Source organism: Belonocnema kinseyi, chromosome 4 (genome assembly GCF_010883055.1).
Source record: "Belonocnema kinseyi isolate 2016_QV_RU_SX_M_011 chromosome 4, B_treatae_v1, whole genome shotgun sequence".
NCBI lineage: Eukaryota > Metazoa > Arthropoda > Insecta > Hymenoptera > Cynipidae > Belonocnema > Belonocnema kinseyi.
In genome coordinates this window covers 64,894,631-64,910,960 of record NC_046660.1, presented here as the reverse complement: position 1 = coordinate 64,910,960, position 16,330 = coordinate 64,894,631, and the positions used below count along the sequence as shown (strand labels likewise).

At 25.4% G+C, this 16,330-nt stretch overlaps 1 protein-coding gene across 2 annotated transcripts in view; it reads left to right on the top strand.

Moving 5' to 3' along the window:
- The window catches only part of LOC117172149 (unconventional myosin-XV), a 169,953-nt gene that overhangs the window by 68,347 nt on the left and 85,276 nt on the right, over positions 1–16,330 (top strand). For both annotated transcript variants that reach the window (XM_033359949.1, XM_033359950.1), the window contains exons 18-21: positions 3,523–3,976; positions 7,061–7,839; positions 11,933–12,375; positions 12,468–12,749. In XM_033359949.1, the coding sequence (XP_033215840.1) occupies positions 3,523–3,976; positions 7,061–7,839; positions 11,933–12,375; positions 12,468–12,749 (1,958 nt within the window). The remainder of the gene's footprint in view (positions 1–3,522; positions 3,977–7,060; positions 7,840–11,932; positions 12,376–12,467; positions 12,750–16,330) is intronic.

Sequence of the window (16,330 nt, the reverse complement as noted above, 5' to 3'; positions counted from 1 at the left end):
ATATATTTTTCAAAGCATAATTAGTCATTTAAAAATGATATATTTTTAAGCTATTTAAATTTGCTTTAAATAATTGAAATTTAGCTGTAATTAAGATTTTTTTTCTGTTTTATATGATATTTGCATTCGCTTAAGTTTTTATGTTTTAGAGTAGACATTTTTTAATTTTTAATGTTCCCCATTTAAAATTACTATCTATTTTGAAAGTGTTTTTTCATATAATTCAATTCATTTTTTGATTTTATAGGAATTTGTTTAATCAACTTTAGTGATAAATTATAATTTTGTTATGTAATAGCAATTTAAAATTCTAGAATACTCAAAGACTTTGACTTTGAAAGATTCAATATTTTAGTTTTCAATATTAAATTATTAAAACGTAATCGCATTGAATTTAAAATTATTCAAGTTTTCAGTCATTAATTTCCAAAATTGAAATCTTAAAATATTCCATTTTTAACGTTTTGACATAGTCCTATTTTCGACATTTTAATCTGAAATCATTCAATTTCGTAATTCTTCAATTCAAAGTAAAATTATATCATTTTTAGCGCTTCACTTGGAAATCATTTAATTCATTTGCTTTTTCTAATTAAATAGTCTAAAATTGTTTCAAGAACATTTAAAACATAATTTTTGTAAATTGATTTAATAACAGCTTTTTAAATTTGCATATTTTTCATGTTTGAATATATAAATACAGAGACGTGAGCGCGCGATTTGCGATTTGAATCTTCAAAAACACAAATAATTTAATTTTGGACAAGTAATTCAACTTTAAATCAAGTAATTGAATTTACATCCAAAACAAGTTTAATTTATCCAAAAAAGACGATTTTGCAATAAAAGAGTTGAATCCTCAACTAAAAAGATTCATTTTTAACCAGTTGCAGTTGTAACCAAAAAGCTTAATTTTTTACCAATACAGATGAATTTTCAACAAAAAAGTTAATTTTAGACCAAATAGTTGAATTTTCAACAGAATAGATGATTTTTATATAAAAAAGACAAATCTTCAACGAAATAGTTATATATTCGACAAAAGAAATAAATTATAAACTAAAATGATAAAATTTCAAATAAAACAAAAATGAATTTTGGCAAAGTAGTTCAACTTTTAATCAATTATTTGAGTTTTCAACCAAAGAATATGAATCCTCAAAAAAATTGTAATAGTTTATATTTCAATCGACAAAGATTTTAACTTAAAATAAAATGCATTTAAATTAATAAAGAAATACGATTTTTCAACAAAATTTTTGAATCCTTATATGTACAAAACAGAATAATTTTCAACAAAATACAAGAATTTTCAACAAAACAGTTATATTTACAATCAAAATAAATAATTTTAAACTAAAATTATGAATCTTGAACAACAACAAAATAATTTTTTATAAAGTAGTTTAACTTTTAACAAATTACTTAAAATTTTTTATCTAGAAAAAATAATTATGCACGAAAAATTTAATCTTTGATACTAAAACAAAAAGATGTTCATTTTAAATAAAAGGAGTGAAATTCATTCAAAAAATGAATTTTCAAGGTAATATAGAACCAATTTAGAAGAATCAATTATTTAAAATTTTCCCAGGAATCTTAAGATGTTTGTATATTTTCTTGACAGGTACCTTTGAAAATTCTTAAAATGCTTCGAAATTCCTTTTCGGCATCTTCACAAATCTACATTTTATTTAAAATTATTTGATATCTCAAAATTTCTAAACTTCCTGATAATGTGTAAAAATTATTCTAATTTTTCTTAATACTCTTTTAAAATTCTTCAAAATTAAAGAATTTGTTTTTAAATCTTTAATGTTGTTTTTTGAAAATTTCGGGTATATTTTAAAATGTTTAATAATCTTTTTAAACATTCTTTCAAAATCAATTTTTCAAAATGAAAATCATTTAAAGTTTTCCCAGGAATCTTTAGATTTTTTTATATTATTGATACCTTTCAAAATCCTTAAAAGGTTTTAAAATTTGACTTTGATATCTGAAAAAATCTACATTTTGTTAATTTTTTTTGGAATCTCCCAGTTTTAAATTATTTTTGTAACTTTTTCAAAACTTTTAAACATTTTTTTAAAGATTCGAATTTTTCCTAAAAGTTTTGAAATATCTTTAAAAATTAAAATAATACCTTAAAATCGACCAAATATTTTTTTACATTTTTATAAATAATTTTAAATGTTATCTTTCAAAATAAAGAATCCTTTGTAATTTTCCAAGGTCTCATCAGAAAAAAGTTATTCTCTGACAAGGTTTTTTTTGGGAAGTCTTCCAAAATCCACATTTTAGTTCAAATTTGTGCTAATCTTGTGAACATTGAAATGGTTTTGAACGTCCATACAGAACATCTTTTTATATAATATGCACTTATAAAATAATCAAGTAATGTCAAATACAAAATTTCCATTATTTAACATAATATTTAGTAATGTAATTTGAGGAGATTTAATACAAAAGCATATAGAAAAGGTTTAAATAATGTTTCCTTTACAGTTTTTTTTAATATGATTTTTTTCCGCTTTTTACGGATTGCTCGAAATAAACTCTGATATTGTTTAAACTAAAAAACCTCACATGTGAAAATATTCACCTGGAATACCACGAAGATATCCACGTTAAAATGTTGCTATAATTTTGAAACTGTCGATTCAAGAATGAGATTTGAATCAAATTTTCAGGTACTGTCCATTTTATGGTTTCTACTGTTTCTTGGACATATTTCAACAAGATTTATATCAAATTTAAAATCAATGTTAGAGCACTTTGTTATAAATTACAACAAAAAACTATTTTTTTCATAAATTTGTGAAATTATGATTTTTTAACGTTTATTAATCCATATATTTACTGTTTTTGCTTAAATTTAATAATCTGATAATAATAAGCATTTAAAATAATAATAATTCGATAAAATAAAATCAAGAAGTAAAAGACAAATACGCTATAAACACTGTGTAGTAAATTATGTCGTTCTTTGATGAAGTAAAATTAAGTTTCAACCGTCCTGTAACGCCAAAAATGCATGAGTTTTTTTTTCACGTTTGTGAAAGAACTGGTAAAGGATTGGGATTTTACAGTGAACAGGCAATGGAGTCGTCAGTTCATCATGACTTTTTAAGGTTGTTCGATAAAAAATGTTGTGAAAATGTAATTTTTTTTATCTATTCAAAACCTTAAAACATTAAAAAAAAATACACAAAATAATTTTCACGAATCAAGTAACATATTGTTTATAGTGCATAATTGTTTTTAAAAATGTTGGGTTAGTATATTTTGTCAGAAGAGTAAATATACGGATTATTAAACGTTAAAAAATCATAAATTTTTGAAAAAAATAGTTTTTTTTAAGTTGATAGAAAAAGTGCTCTAACGATTATTTTAAGTTTGATATAATTCTTGTTGAAATGCGTCCAAGAAACGATAGAAACAATAAAATGTACAGTACCTGAAAATTTTATTTAAATTTCATTCCTGAAGACCATATGATGAGATATTAATTTCTTTTTGCAGATGAGAAAACAGTCACACGAAGCTATTCTAGAAACGACTGAAATGGGATTGTCGAGAAAGTCCGCTTTGAATGACAGGTACTTTGAAAAGGAGAAGCAACGCAGTAGGAGTTTGGACAACCTTCTTCAACCGGAAGTTGTAATACCGCCGAGCAAGCTTGCCGGATTGGGATTATCATCCTCGAAATTAAATGAAAGGTACCACAGTTTAGAGCGAATTGGCGAAGCACCGGCTGTTAGTAATGCGGAGTACATGACGAGAAATGAAGTTGTGCAAGAAAGAAAGTACAGTAGAATAACAAGAAGTTCGGAACCGAATATTCTCGAAGAAGAGGATATTACGATTGATTTCGAGTATCCAGATATTCAGTCAGTTAGTCAAACCGGAAGGTCTGAAGATGACAAGAGCAGCTATATTAGATCGCAAACTAGATTTATCAAGTCTCAATACCCAGGTAAGCATTCTATATAAATCCTTTTCTTATTTAACTCAAAAATATATTTAATTAAAATATAGTTTTAAGAATTTCACCAAGAAAAACCCGAGAAATGGCCGGGAATTTGAGAAAATTAGGCGATATTTATTTTCCCGATCTACAAAAAAATTGTCTAAAAAGTTGTGCGTATTTGAATTTTGTGGTTTGTTTTTGAGAAAAACTGAATATTTTTATCATAACTTTTAGCATAATTGAGATACCTATTTTTTTATTCTAATAGCACAACAAACTTTTCATTTTTTTGCCATTTTTTTTTTTTAACTTTTACTTTGATAATGAAGCTGTCCTGTAAGTTCGATGCTTACTAAATAACTTTTGTAGTCAGAAGAATTCCTTTTTTCTCACAATCGGTTTTTCAGAAAAAAAATTTTATCATATTTTAAAAATTTGAAGAAAATAATCAAAAAGATTTTATTGAAGCCCCCACCTTTTTAATCCGTCAAATATTTTTGAAAAGTTTCTACTAATTCCAGAAAGGCATCTTATCTGTATAATGCGGGTTAAACCATTTTTGAAGCCGGGAGATTTTTTTTTCCTAAAAATGTAATTTTGGAATTTTCTCATAAACTATAAAAGAATGTCGCAAAAACTTTTTTCATAGAACTTTTTAGACGTGCAAACTTTTACTGTAAATTTTTTTCGTATACATGTCATTGTTTCCAATAAATAGTAGAAAAGTCGATTGTAAGAAAAAATAATTCTTCTGGCTACAAAAGTTATTTAGCAAGCATCAAACTTACAAGATATCTTTATTATTAAAGTAAAAGTTTTTAAAAATTTCCAACTTTAAAGATGAGTTTTTGGAGAAAACTGATTTTAATTTTTTTTTTAGAAATTAGGCCAAAAGTTATAGAAGTTTAAATAAAAATATTCATACTTTCTGACAGACAACAACAGATTCTGCGATTTCAAGGCAAAGTTTCTTTCACCAAAGTTCAACTCTTCTTTTAAAAATTCATCTTTCTTGTTTGAAAATTCATCTCTAATGCTACAAATTTAATCTTTTTTGGCTAAAAATGCAACTTTTTGGTTGAATTCAACTATTTTTTATTTAAAGTAAAAATATTTTTTTAACGAATTATCAACTATGACCTTTTGGTCGAGAAGTCATCTTCTTTGGATGAAAATTCAACTAATTGGTTAAAAGTTGAACTACTTTTTCAAAAATTTATTTTTTGTTGCCGATGATTCATCATTTATTTTGAAACACCCTTTTTAGTAGAGAATTGAACTATTTTGTTGAAAATTATTTTTTCTTTAATTAAATAACTTAGTTGCAAGTGTAACTACTTTGTTAGTAATTAGTTTTTTTTGTGGCGATTTATCATTTCAGTCAAAACCTTCTGTATTTGGAAATTCAATTATTTGATTAAAAATTGATTTATTTTTATGAAAATTCGTCTTTTGTGGTATAAAATTAATCTTCTTGGTCATTAATTCAACTTTCTTGGTTAAAAAATCAGCTTTTTTTGAAAAATCGTCTTTTTAGTGTAAAAGTTTATCTCTTTAACTTTGAAATGCAATCTTCTTTAGAAAAAATACAACTTATTCGTTGAAAATTAATCAGTTTTTGTTGAGCAATCATCTTTTTTTTAAAAAATTCGTATTTTTTGGTTGAATTCGAGTGTTTTTGGTTTTACTTTTTAAACTGAAAATTCAAGAATTCCCGCATTGTTTGACAATGTATCTTTCTTTGCTGAAAATTCAACTATTGTTTTAAAAATTGATTTCTTTTTATAAAAATTTGCCATATTTTGTGGAATTTTAATCTTCTTGTTGACTAATTCATCTTTCTTGGTTGAAAATTCAACTCATTTGTTTAAAATTCGTCTTTTTGGTTTCAAAATTCATCTCCTTATTTTAAAAATTCCATCTTATTTTAGTCAAGATGCAACTGCTTGGTTGAAAATTTATGTTTCTTTGTTGAATTCAAAAGTTTAGGTTTAAATATTTGTTTGTTAGCTAAAAAGTATCCTATTATATTTTTAGTTGTTAATTTATCTTTTTTAGGTAATTATTCATCGTTTTATTTTAAAATTCATTTCTTTGGTTCAAAATTGAACTATTTTGTTGAAAATTCATCTTTTCATCTTGAAAATTCAATACTTAGAATGAAAGTTCTTCCTTTATTGACTGAGAAATCTGTCATAGTTGAAAATTCAATTCTTCTGTTGAAAATATCTCTTTCTAGTGTGAAAATTAATCTGGTTTGATTGAGAACTCAACTAGTTTGTTGAAAAATTGTATTTTTTGGTTTAATTCAATTGTTTTTTTATTAAAAATTTAAATCTTTTTTTGGTGTTTGTACTAAATATTACATTTTTGTTGAGAATTCACGTTTTTGGATGAAGATTCATTTCTTTGGTTGAAAATTTAACTAATTTGTTGAAAATCCGTTTTTGGTTGAAAATTAATTTTTCTAACTGAAGAATGTAGTTTTTCAATTTTTTGTTCAAGAATTATATTTTCGACTTGAGAGCACAACTATTTGATTGAAAATTCATGAATTTTTGAAAAATTCGTCTTCTTCAGTAGAAAATTAATTTCTTGGTTGACAATTTGAATATCTATCCACCTGAAATTGTAAATTTTTTAATTTTTTAAAAATCAAATACGGAAAGATTTACGTTTTAAAATCAAAATATAAAAACTGGTATTATAATTTGGAACAGAGCATTTTGAAAGACATATCTTTAATTTTTATTTTGAAAAGAGAATTTTGTAAAAGAATGGTGCTACGTCTTACGCCGTACAGGGAATTTTTCAAAAGAATAATAATTTTGAGTAGGAAATTTGGCATTATAATAATTCTGATTCTGATTTGGAACAGTTAATTTTCGAAAACAACTATAATTGTAACATGGAGAGCGAATTTCCCAAAATAATGAAAATTCTGAGTTAGGACATGGAAATTTCAAAAGAAAAATAATTCTCATACCGCTAAAATGAGATATTAATCGAGAAAGTATCGGGAAAATAAAATAATCCGTCGGATACACAACATATTTCTCACATACTTTAAATTAGTTCCTTTAAATCTAGGAAAGCGAGCTTTGCCTGGAAGCCAATCGAGCAGAGCCTACATAGAGAAAAGCGAGTACGGAATAAAATCCTCCGCAATGTCAGACACGAGCGAAGCTCCATCTTTGGCTTCTCACGTTCGTCGAGTTCGCGTGCCAAGTCAGGCTTCCGATGTCGATCAATTCCTCGACGATCTATTCATGCCAGTCCTGGATGGAAATCTTGATGAGTTATCAGACGCAAGAAGTTTGGCTGCTAGCATAAAAGGTTCAGTCGACGAGTACGAAGTTGAGTCTGAAAAGAAACTGATTCATCAAAATGCAAGTTCAGTAGATGATTTTGTGAAAGCTGTAATTTTGGATTCCTGTGGAAAGAGGGAGTCTCAGTTGACGCCAAAGGTCCTTTCCGAGAAGATAAAGGGAGATGGAAACATGGACAATGCTAATCAAAATGCTGCTTTTAATTTTAACGCTATGGCTCATGGAATGATGCCACCTGCGATGATGATGCCGATGTTCAGTCCACCTCAGCCGGTCCCTCCTGGTCAGAATCAGAACATGAATATGGGTTCTGGATTCATGCCGATTCCTATTTACAATATGCAGGGTCTGAGTTTGCCTCAGTATCCAAACTCACCACCGAATCAGAATAGCGAGATGATGGCTTATCAGCAAAATCTTCAGCGCGCTTTTCTCCAGAGAGCGATGGCTCAAAATATTCAAATTCAGCAACAGATCTTGGCCCAGAATCAGGCTTTGCATCAACTTTTGGTCCAGAGTCCACAAAATTCGTCTCAACCGGTAAGATTATTTTCAATTAACAGGTACCCTATTTGCAACCCGTAATGGAACTTTTAAAAAATTTATAATATTATCAAAGCCTCCAAAGAGTGAGGCACTTTAAAGAATATAGAAAAAATTAGGCAATTTCTGTGAGAAGTAATCATAAAAAATAATCAGGACTGTCAAACAGTCACTAGTAACCGCTTTTTCCTCACTTTTTAAAATAAAAGTGAATACATTAGTCAGTTTTCTTTCCATAAATTAATTTATGGGTTTATCACAATTCATTTCAGGACTATATCTATTTTTGGATTGTCTTAATTTCTTTCAAAATATTCCTGGGTAATTTTTAAATACTCCGAGAAATTTGTAATAGTTTCAATGATTTCAAGGAATTTGTAAGATTTTAGGGTATTTTTAAAACCACTTTTACATGGTGTCCACTAAGCAGGAAGAGTGGCGAAAAATTATAAATTCCCTGGGAATTTTAAATAAAATGTAAGTTTTAAACATTAAAAAAATAATTTGGAAGCATTTTAAGAATTTCGGATCATTAATTTAAAAAAAAAAATATTTCAAAACATTTCCAAAATGGCCAAGAAAGTTTTTAGAGTTTTTTAAGGAAATTTTTTAGTTGTGCAGAATTTACTAAAAATTGTAGGAAAAATACCATCGTTTTAAAAAATATTTAGAAGGGTTATACATTTGTGCGAAATTTAAACAAAAAATAAGAAAAATTGAAATCCCTTAAAGATTTTGAAAGAAAATTTCGAAGCTTTTTAATCATTTCTAAAGGTTTAAAGAAATTAGAAGTTTATGTGAAATTAAAAAAAAAATGAGAAAAAATGAGAATGAATTTAAGGAAATGTAGTAGATTCAAAAGTTTTACAAAAATAATTAAAATTTTTTTAATATTTCAAAAAGTTGAAAACAAAACAAAGTTTTTAAATATTTTCAAACAAAAATTTCGAAGCTTTTTAAGGATTTTAAAAGCTTTGAAGAATACAACACTTTTTTCTAAAGATTCCTAGAAAAATTATAAATTACTTTTTTATTTTGAAAAATTACTTGTTAGAGTATATTTTTTGAAGCGTGTCAAAAGATTATGAAAGTGGTCCAAAAAAAAAAAGAATACGGAATTTTCTAAGACAATTTTTCTTTAAAAACTAACTATAGTCATTTTTCTTTCCATAAATTAACTTATGGATTAATCGCTATTCAGTTCAAGATTATACCTATTTCTGATTTGTGTTAAATTCTTTTAAAATATTCTTGTGTATTTTTAAAGATTCCGAGAAATTTAAAATAGTTTTTCATAATTTAAAGGAATTTTTAAAATTTTAGGGTATTTTTAAAACCTCTGCATTTTCAAGAGCTTTGAATTTAAAATGATTTAAGAATTTTTAAATTAATTTAATTAATTTAGGGGGATTTTAAAGTGTTTGGAATATTTTAAGATAAAAATTTTCTAGAGTATAGGAAGATATGGATATTTTAAAAGATTTCAACGTATTTGATAAGATTTCAATTATTTTAAGGGATTTTAAAGCTCTCAACGTATTTTAATACGTTTTCGAAGATATCCGGAAATATAATTGAATTCCACAGGTTTTTATTATATTTTAGTGTATTTCAAATAATTTATTAAAATATTTAATTTTACTCAAGTCAATTTAGAAAAATTAAACGGATATTAAAAGATTTTAATGGATTTGAAATAATTTAAGTTATTAAAAAAAAGTACAAAGAATTTTTTAACTGATTTCACAAGAATTGAGGGTTTTTGTAGGGTTTCAAAGATTTGAAGAAATTTTCAAATTCTTTTTAATTCTTCTAAATTCACTCAACTTTACTCAATCAAATTCGTTTAAATTCTTTGGAGTTCTTTTAAATTTTTTAAGTTCACTTTAATTCTTCTGAATTTACTTAATTCTACTCGAGTTAATTGAGGTTTTTGATTGTTTCATGTTTTTAAATCGTTTTCAATTCACATGATTGTGTTTTTAATTCAGCTTGATTTTTAATGATTTCGCCGAATTCTTATCGTTTTCCTTAGTTTATTCCAAATTCACTCAAGTTTTACTGAAATAAATGGATTTTCTCTATTTTGTAAGACAACATTTTCAATTCATTTCAGTTCTTTTGAATTGTTTTGTAGTCTTTAGTCACATTTGCATTTTTTTAATTTGTCCTGATTTCTTTTAAATTTTTTAGAAATCTTGAATTTTTTAAATTCACTTTAATTCTTATAAATTTTCTCTTTTTCTTAGTTTTTCCAATTCATTAAATTAAAGAAAAAATTCTGTCGTTATTAGTCACATTTTCAGTTAGAAATTAATAGGGTTTCGATTTAAATGATTTGATTTTATCTCTGGAATTCATCCTGAATTCTTATTCATTTACCCTGAATTATTGTAAATTCTCTGGAATTCTCTTGAATTTTGTTAATTCGCTTTAATTCTTCTAAATTTATTAAATTCTACTTATTTAATTAGATTTCTTCTCAATTTTTAGAATTTTTCATTCAATTGATCCTGAATCTCAGGCATTTGGTCAAATTCCTTTGAATTTCCTTGAATTTTTCTAAGCTCATTTTAAACTTACTGAATTCAATGAAATTATTTCATATTTTTGAATTATTTTCAATTCATTTTAATTTTGTTAATTCACCTTGAATTTTCATGAATTTCATCGAATTCTTTAATCAATCGAATTTTTTTTTTATTTAAAAAAAGATGTCTTAGGAATTGATCCTGAATTTGTTTGTTACCCTTTGAGCGCTAAAAATGGGGAAAACACTGTTCCTACCCAATTTTATTCTACGCAAAATATATTGTAAACAAGTATATTGATCATATTTTTCTTACACAACACTTTTTCTACACAAAATATTCCCTACACATAATTTAATACTGTTATATTTTTCCTACACAAAATTTTTTCTGCACAAAATTTTTCCTGCACAGAATTTAATACTGTTAAATACTTTTATTTTTTCCTATACAAAATATTTTGTACACAAATATTTTGCACAAAATATTTCCTACATAGAATTTAATACTGTTATATTTTTCCTACGCGAAACTTTTTCTACACAAACTTTTTCCTACACCAAATTTAATACTGTAATATTTTTCCTACACAAATTTTTTTCTACACAGAAGATTTCGTACACATAATTTTATATTGCTTAATACTATTATTTTATTCCAACACAAAATATTTTCTACACAAAATAGGTTATTCTACGCAGAATTAAATAGTAATAGTTTTAGACAATCTAATTGCGATAATGGTGTTTACAGTTTTTCATTTTAATGTATCTAAGTATTGCGAAATAAATAGAAAGCTCAAAAATAAAAAATTAATTTTTAAAAATAGTCATGAAATCATTAGAAGAATAAGAGTAAAGAAACTAATAAATGATTTTTCAGAAAAAGAAAATTTTGTATTTGTAAAACGATTTTTTTTCAACAATTGGTTTTAAAATGCACGACACTTCTGTACATCTGAATTAGTAAACATTCAAATAATTGTAAAAATACGAAGGTAATAACTGATAAATCAGTTTTTTTTTTCAATTCATTTATTGAAATATTAAAATAAAATATTTTTAATATTTAATTCAGCGTTGAAAATATTTTGTGCAGGAAAAAATAATAGGATTAAACAATATAAAATTATGTGTAGGAAATCTTCTATGTAGAAAAAATGTTGTGTAGGAAAAATTGTGTGTAGAAAAAGTTTTGTGTATGAAAAATGTAACAGTATTAAATTCTGCGTGGGAAATATTTGGTGTAAAAAATATTTCGTGTAGGAAAAAAATAAACTTATTTAACAATATTAAATTCTGTGTAGGAAAAATTTTGTGTAGAAAAAGTTTTTTGTAGGAAAAATATGATCAGTAAACTTGTGTACAATATATTTTGTGCAGAATAAAATTGTGCAGGAACGAGTGTTAACCCTAAAAAAGTACCCTTTGGTCCCTATATCTTGTCACATAGGGACTGTGAGGCCTGAATTAATTTCGTTAGATTCTGTTTTGAAGATCTGAATCATTTTTATATAATAATATACAATAATTTATGCAATATTTTTTGTTTTGTTTTAGGAAACGAATGAAGCAGATCAGTGGTCGCCAGAAAAACGCGCCATGCCCTCGCACTCAACGCCAATCAGTCAAAGACAAGAAACCGTGATGGTGAAAGCTCAAGTTCATCGATCTCAGAGTCCACCAAAGAAAAGCGCGGAACAGAGGAAAGCGAGTGTCGAGTACGGACCTCGGAAAATTAGCATGGATAGAAAAAATTTCAACTCAACGCCTGATCTGAAAAGAACCGGATCCAATAGAGGAAACGTTCAGAATAATTTCACTAATGTTTTGAGTGAATTGAAGAATAGGAAGAGTAGTGCAGATAATGGTCCTGTTTTTAATAAGGGCGTTCCTCCTCCACCACCTATGCCGCCACCTTTGGAGTCTCATGATCCTTCGGAATCGAGGCCGTTTTTGGATCCTTATGGAAGGGCAAAAACGGTCCGAATTGGTAAATGGAGGTAATTATTTTGAAATTGCAAAATCAAATGCAAAGCGCTAGATATAACATTTCCAATTCTAATTTGAATTCTATTTATTTGTTAATAATCAGGTGGCCTCCTCCGAGTGACTCAAACGAAGTTCAAAACCAGGACAGTTTCATGGAGTTCAAAATGCGACAACATCATCAACAAAGGAAGATCACACCCCAGTATCAGGAATACCATCAGGATGGAGAACCGATGACTGAAGGTGGCGTCGAATGGGAAGAATTTGAAATTGAAAATATCACCAACAGTGAAGAACGAACTATTGTCGTTCACTCTTCTGCTGCCGTGATCACAAGACATGAAAATGGCTACAAAGAAGATAACGATAAAAAGAAGAAGAAAAAGTTAGTAATATTTTATTATTCAATCTTCCGCTTTCACAGGGTGTCTACTGAGCGGATCCCGCCCCCCCCCCCAAAAAAAAACGATAAATACCCGGGAATACAAATTCGAGCCGGGAATCATATTCAATATTTGGAAAAATTTGAATCTGGCAAAGTTTCAAGAGAATAGAACTTTTTTCTTTCGATTTCTGAGAAAATTTTAAATCATTTATTATTTCTTTAAATACATTTTCAGGGAATATTTCTTAACTTTTCCTACATTAAAAAAAAGAACCCGTAAGATTTTGAGGCAATTTTTTAAATAATGTATAAAATTTGTTTAAATTTGAGAAAAATACCATCGTTTTAAAAGATATTTAGAATTTTTAAAAATGAATGCGAAATTCGAACGAAAAGGAAATATTGGAATCGTTTGAAAAGGTATTCAAAAGACTTTAAAGTTTTGAAAGGATTATAAAATAATTTAAATTGTAGAAATAGTTCGAAAATTTTTTAATAAAATGTAAGTTTTTCAAGATTTCAAAAAAAAAATTGGTAAGCTTTTTAAGGATTTCGTCAGGCTCCGAAAAAAATTTTCTCAAGATTTCTAAGAAAATTATAAATTGTCTTTTTTTTAATCAAGAATTCTTAGATAATATTTCAAAACATTTTTAAAAATTTCCAAAATTGTCAGGAAACTTTTCGGAATATTTTAATTAAATCTTTCTAGTTTTGCAAAATTTTCTAAACATCTTAGAAAAAACACCATAATTTTAAAAGATATGTAGAAGGATTAGAAATTTGTGCGAAAGAAAAGAAAAATTGAAATCGTTTAAAGATTTCGATGCTTTTTAATCATTTCTAAAATTTTCAAGAAAACAAAAAATGTTCTCAAGATTGAAAATTATAAATGATGTTTTATTTTGAAAATGTAATTTTTAGAGTTGGAGTATATTTTAAAACATTTCAAAAGATATTCAAAATGGTCAAGAAAGAATTAGAAATTAGAGATTTATGTGAAATTAAAAAAAAAATTAGAAAAAGTATATTTTAAAACATTTCGAAAGATTTCCCAAAAATTTTAATAAAGTACCCAGAAAATGTTAAGGTCAATTTTCTAGCTATGCAGATTTTTGTTAACATTTTGTTAAAGAAAATAATTTAAAATTTCAAAATGTTAAAAAATTTATTGACAAAATTAAGTTTTTTTCTATTTTAAAACAAATTTTAAAGCTTTTCAAGAATACGCTTTTTTCTGACAATTCCTAGAAAAATTATAAATGATTTTTTTTGTTGAAAAATTAATTTTTAAAGAATAGTTTTTGAAACTTGTCAAAAGATTACGATAGTGGTCCAAAAACAAAAAAGAATACGAAAGGGTTTAAGGCAATTTTTATAGTTATGCAGAATTTTTCTTTATTTTAGGAAAAAGTACCATCATTTTAAAATATATTTAGAAGGAAGAGAAATTTATGCGAAATTTAATTTTTTAAAGTTGAGAAAAATTGGAATCGTTCAAAGATTTTGAAAAAATGTCGAAGTTTTCAAAGAATTTTGAAAGGTATAAGAAAGCAAATTTTCTTTCTTAAGATTACTGGAAAAATTATAAATAATTTTATATTTTTTGAAATTAATTTTTTAAGAAAGTTTCAAAATTTTTCTTCAAATGATTTAAAGATATTTGAAAAATTTTCTCTTTGTACAAATTTCACCTTTGCGGTTGAAAATGCAATTATTTGGTTGGAAATTAATTAATTTGGTTGATTCAAGTATTGCTTTGCAAATTTGTCTTTTCTAGTTGAATTCGACCTTTATTTGTTAGAAATTATTATTGTCTTTTTCTTAGAAATTAAACGTTTTTTTTTTAATTTGATTATTGTAATGTTTGAAAATTCATTTTTTTAATGAAAGTTTAACTGTTCCATTTTTGGTTAAAAAAATTAATCTTTTTTGGTAGAATAGTTATAAATATAACTATTTTCTAGAAAATGTGTAACTACTTGCAAAAATGTAATTTTTTGTTTGTTAAAAATGCAACTAGTTGAAAAATAATATCTCTTTTTTGAAGATTCAACTATTTTGTTGAAATTCTTCTTTTCCAAGAATAATAAAAAAATTGAAAAATATGAAACATTTCACGTATCTTTTTAACTTGAGGAGAATAAAAACTTTTCTTGAAATTCATGGGAAAATCTCTTATGATTCTTTATTTTTTTTAAATTAATTCTGAGATAAAGTTGAAAAATATTTAAAAACAATTAAAATTATGTCTCAAAATTTATAAAAAGAATATAAAAGATTTTAAAGCAAGAATATTCAATTTTTCAGGATTAAAAAATTTGAGAAAAAATTCTATTATGTTTGAGAGATATTTAGAAGTTTTGAAAAGATTAAAAAATGATAATTAAATTTAAAATTTAATTTAGATTCTAATTCCGTTGAAAATGTAAGAATTTCCAGATTTTATCGTTAAAATCTGAACTGTTTCAATTCAAAAGTTTTAATTATTAAAAAAATGTAAACGTCAGATTGAAACATCATGTACTATTATCTATTCAAAAACAACTTCATAATTATATATTCGTAATTACAAAATTTCATTAAATTAAAAATATTTTTTCAGTCTGAAATATTAAATTTTTAATACAACTTTAATTTTTTTAGTTAAGAAAAAGGATAATTATTTAATATTTAGCAACATTTGACTGTTTATTTAAAACGATTAAATTGAAACCAAATATTTAAAAATGTACAAATTGAAACTGAATTATTTGACATGGAAAGCCTTGAATCGTTAAAATTTTGAAGAACTTTTAAACTCTGAATTTTACAATTTTAACTGTTTTTCTCAAAAGAATTTTTATTTGCAGTAGAAATTGTTAAATTTTGATGCATAAATAACAATTGAACACTTATTATTTGTGGAAAAAGTTTGAGTGATTTTAAGAAATATTTAGAGGTTTTGAAAGAATTCAAGATTGATTTAAAACATTTAAAATTGTTTAAAATAATTTAACGAAGTGTTTATACCGACAAAATTCGACCATTCGTACTGAAATTTCGGTGCACATAGCCACAGCCTAAGTTAAAAAAAATATATAAATTTTTGCATATTTAAAACAAAAAAATGTAGAAGCTTTTTAAGCAGGGCTTCAAAAGAATAAAAACATTTTCTTGAGATTCCTAGAAAAATTGAAAATCATTTTTCATTTTGAAAAATTATTTAAAAAGAATATTTAAAAAGATTTTAAATGATTTCCAAAATTGTCGAAAAAGAATATGGAAGATTTCAGTGATTTTTTTTCTAATTTTCAGGATTTGATAAAAATCGCAGGAAAAATTTGATTGATTTTAACAAATATTTAGAAGTTCGGAAAAAATTTCAAAAATATTTTTAAATTTGAAAAATGTAAAACAAACTTCTAGATTTTTAAATAAAATTTTGAAACTTTAAGAGTTCATTGATTGACTCTTTAATTTATAGAACATTATAAATTATAATATAGATATATATTTTTAGAATTGAATCTGAATCTGTGAGCTCCACATAATTTATAAAAGCACTTCCATTTTATACATTTTTATTTTTATTGAGCATTTGA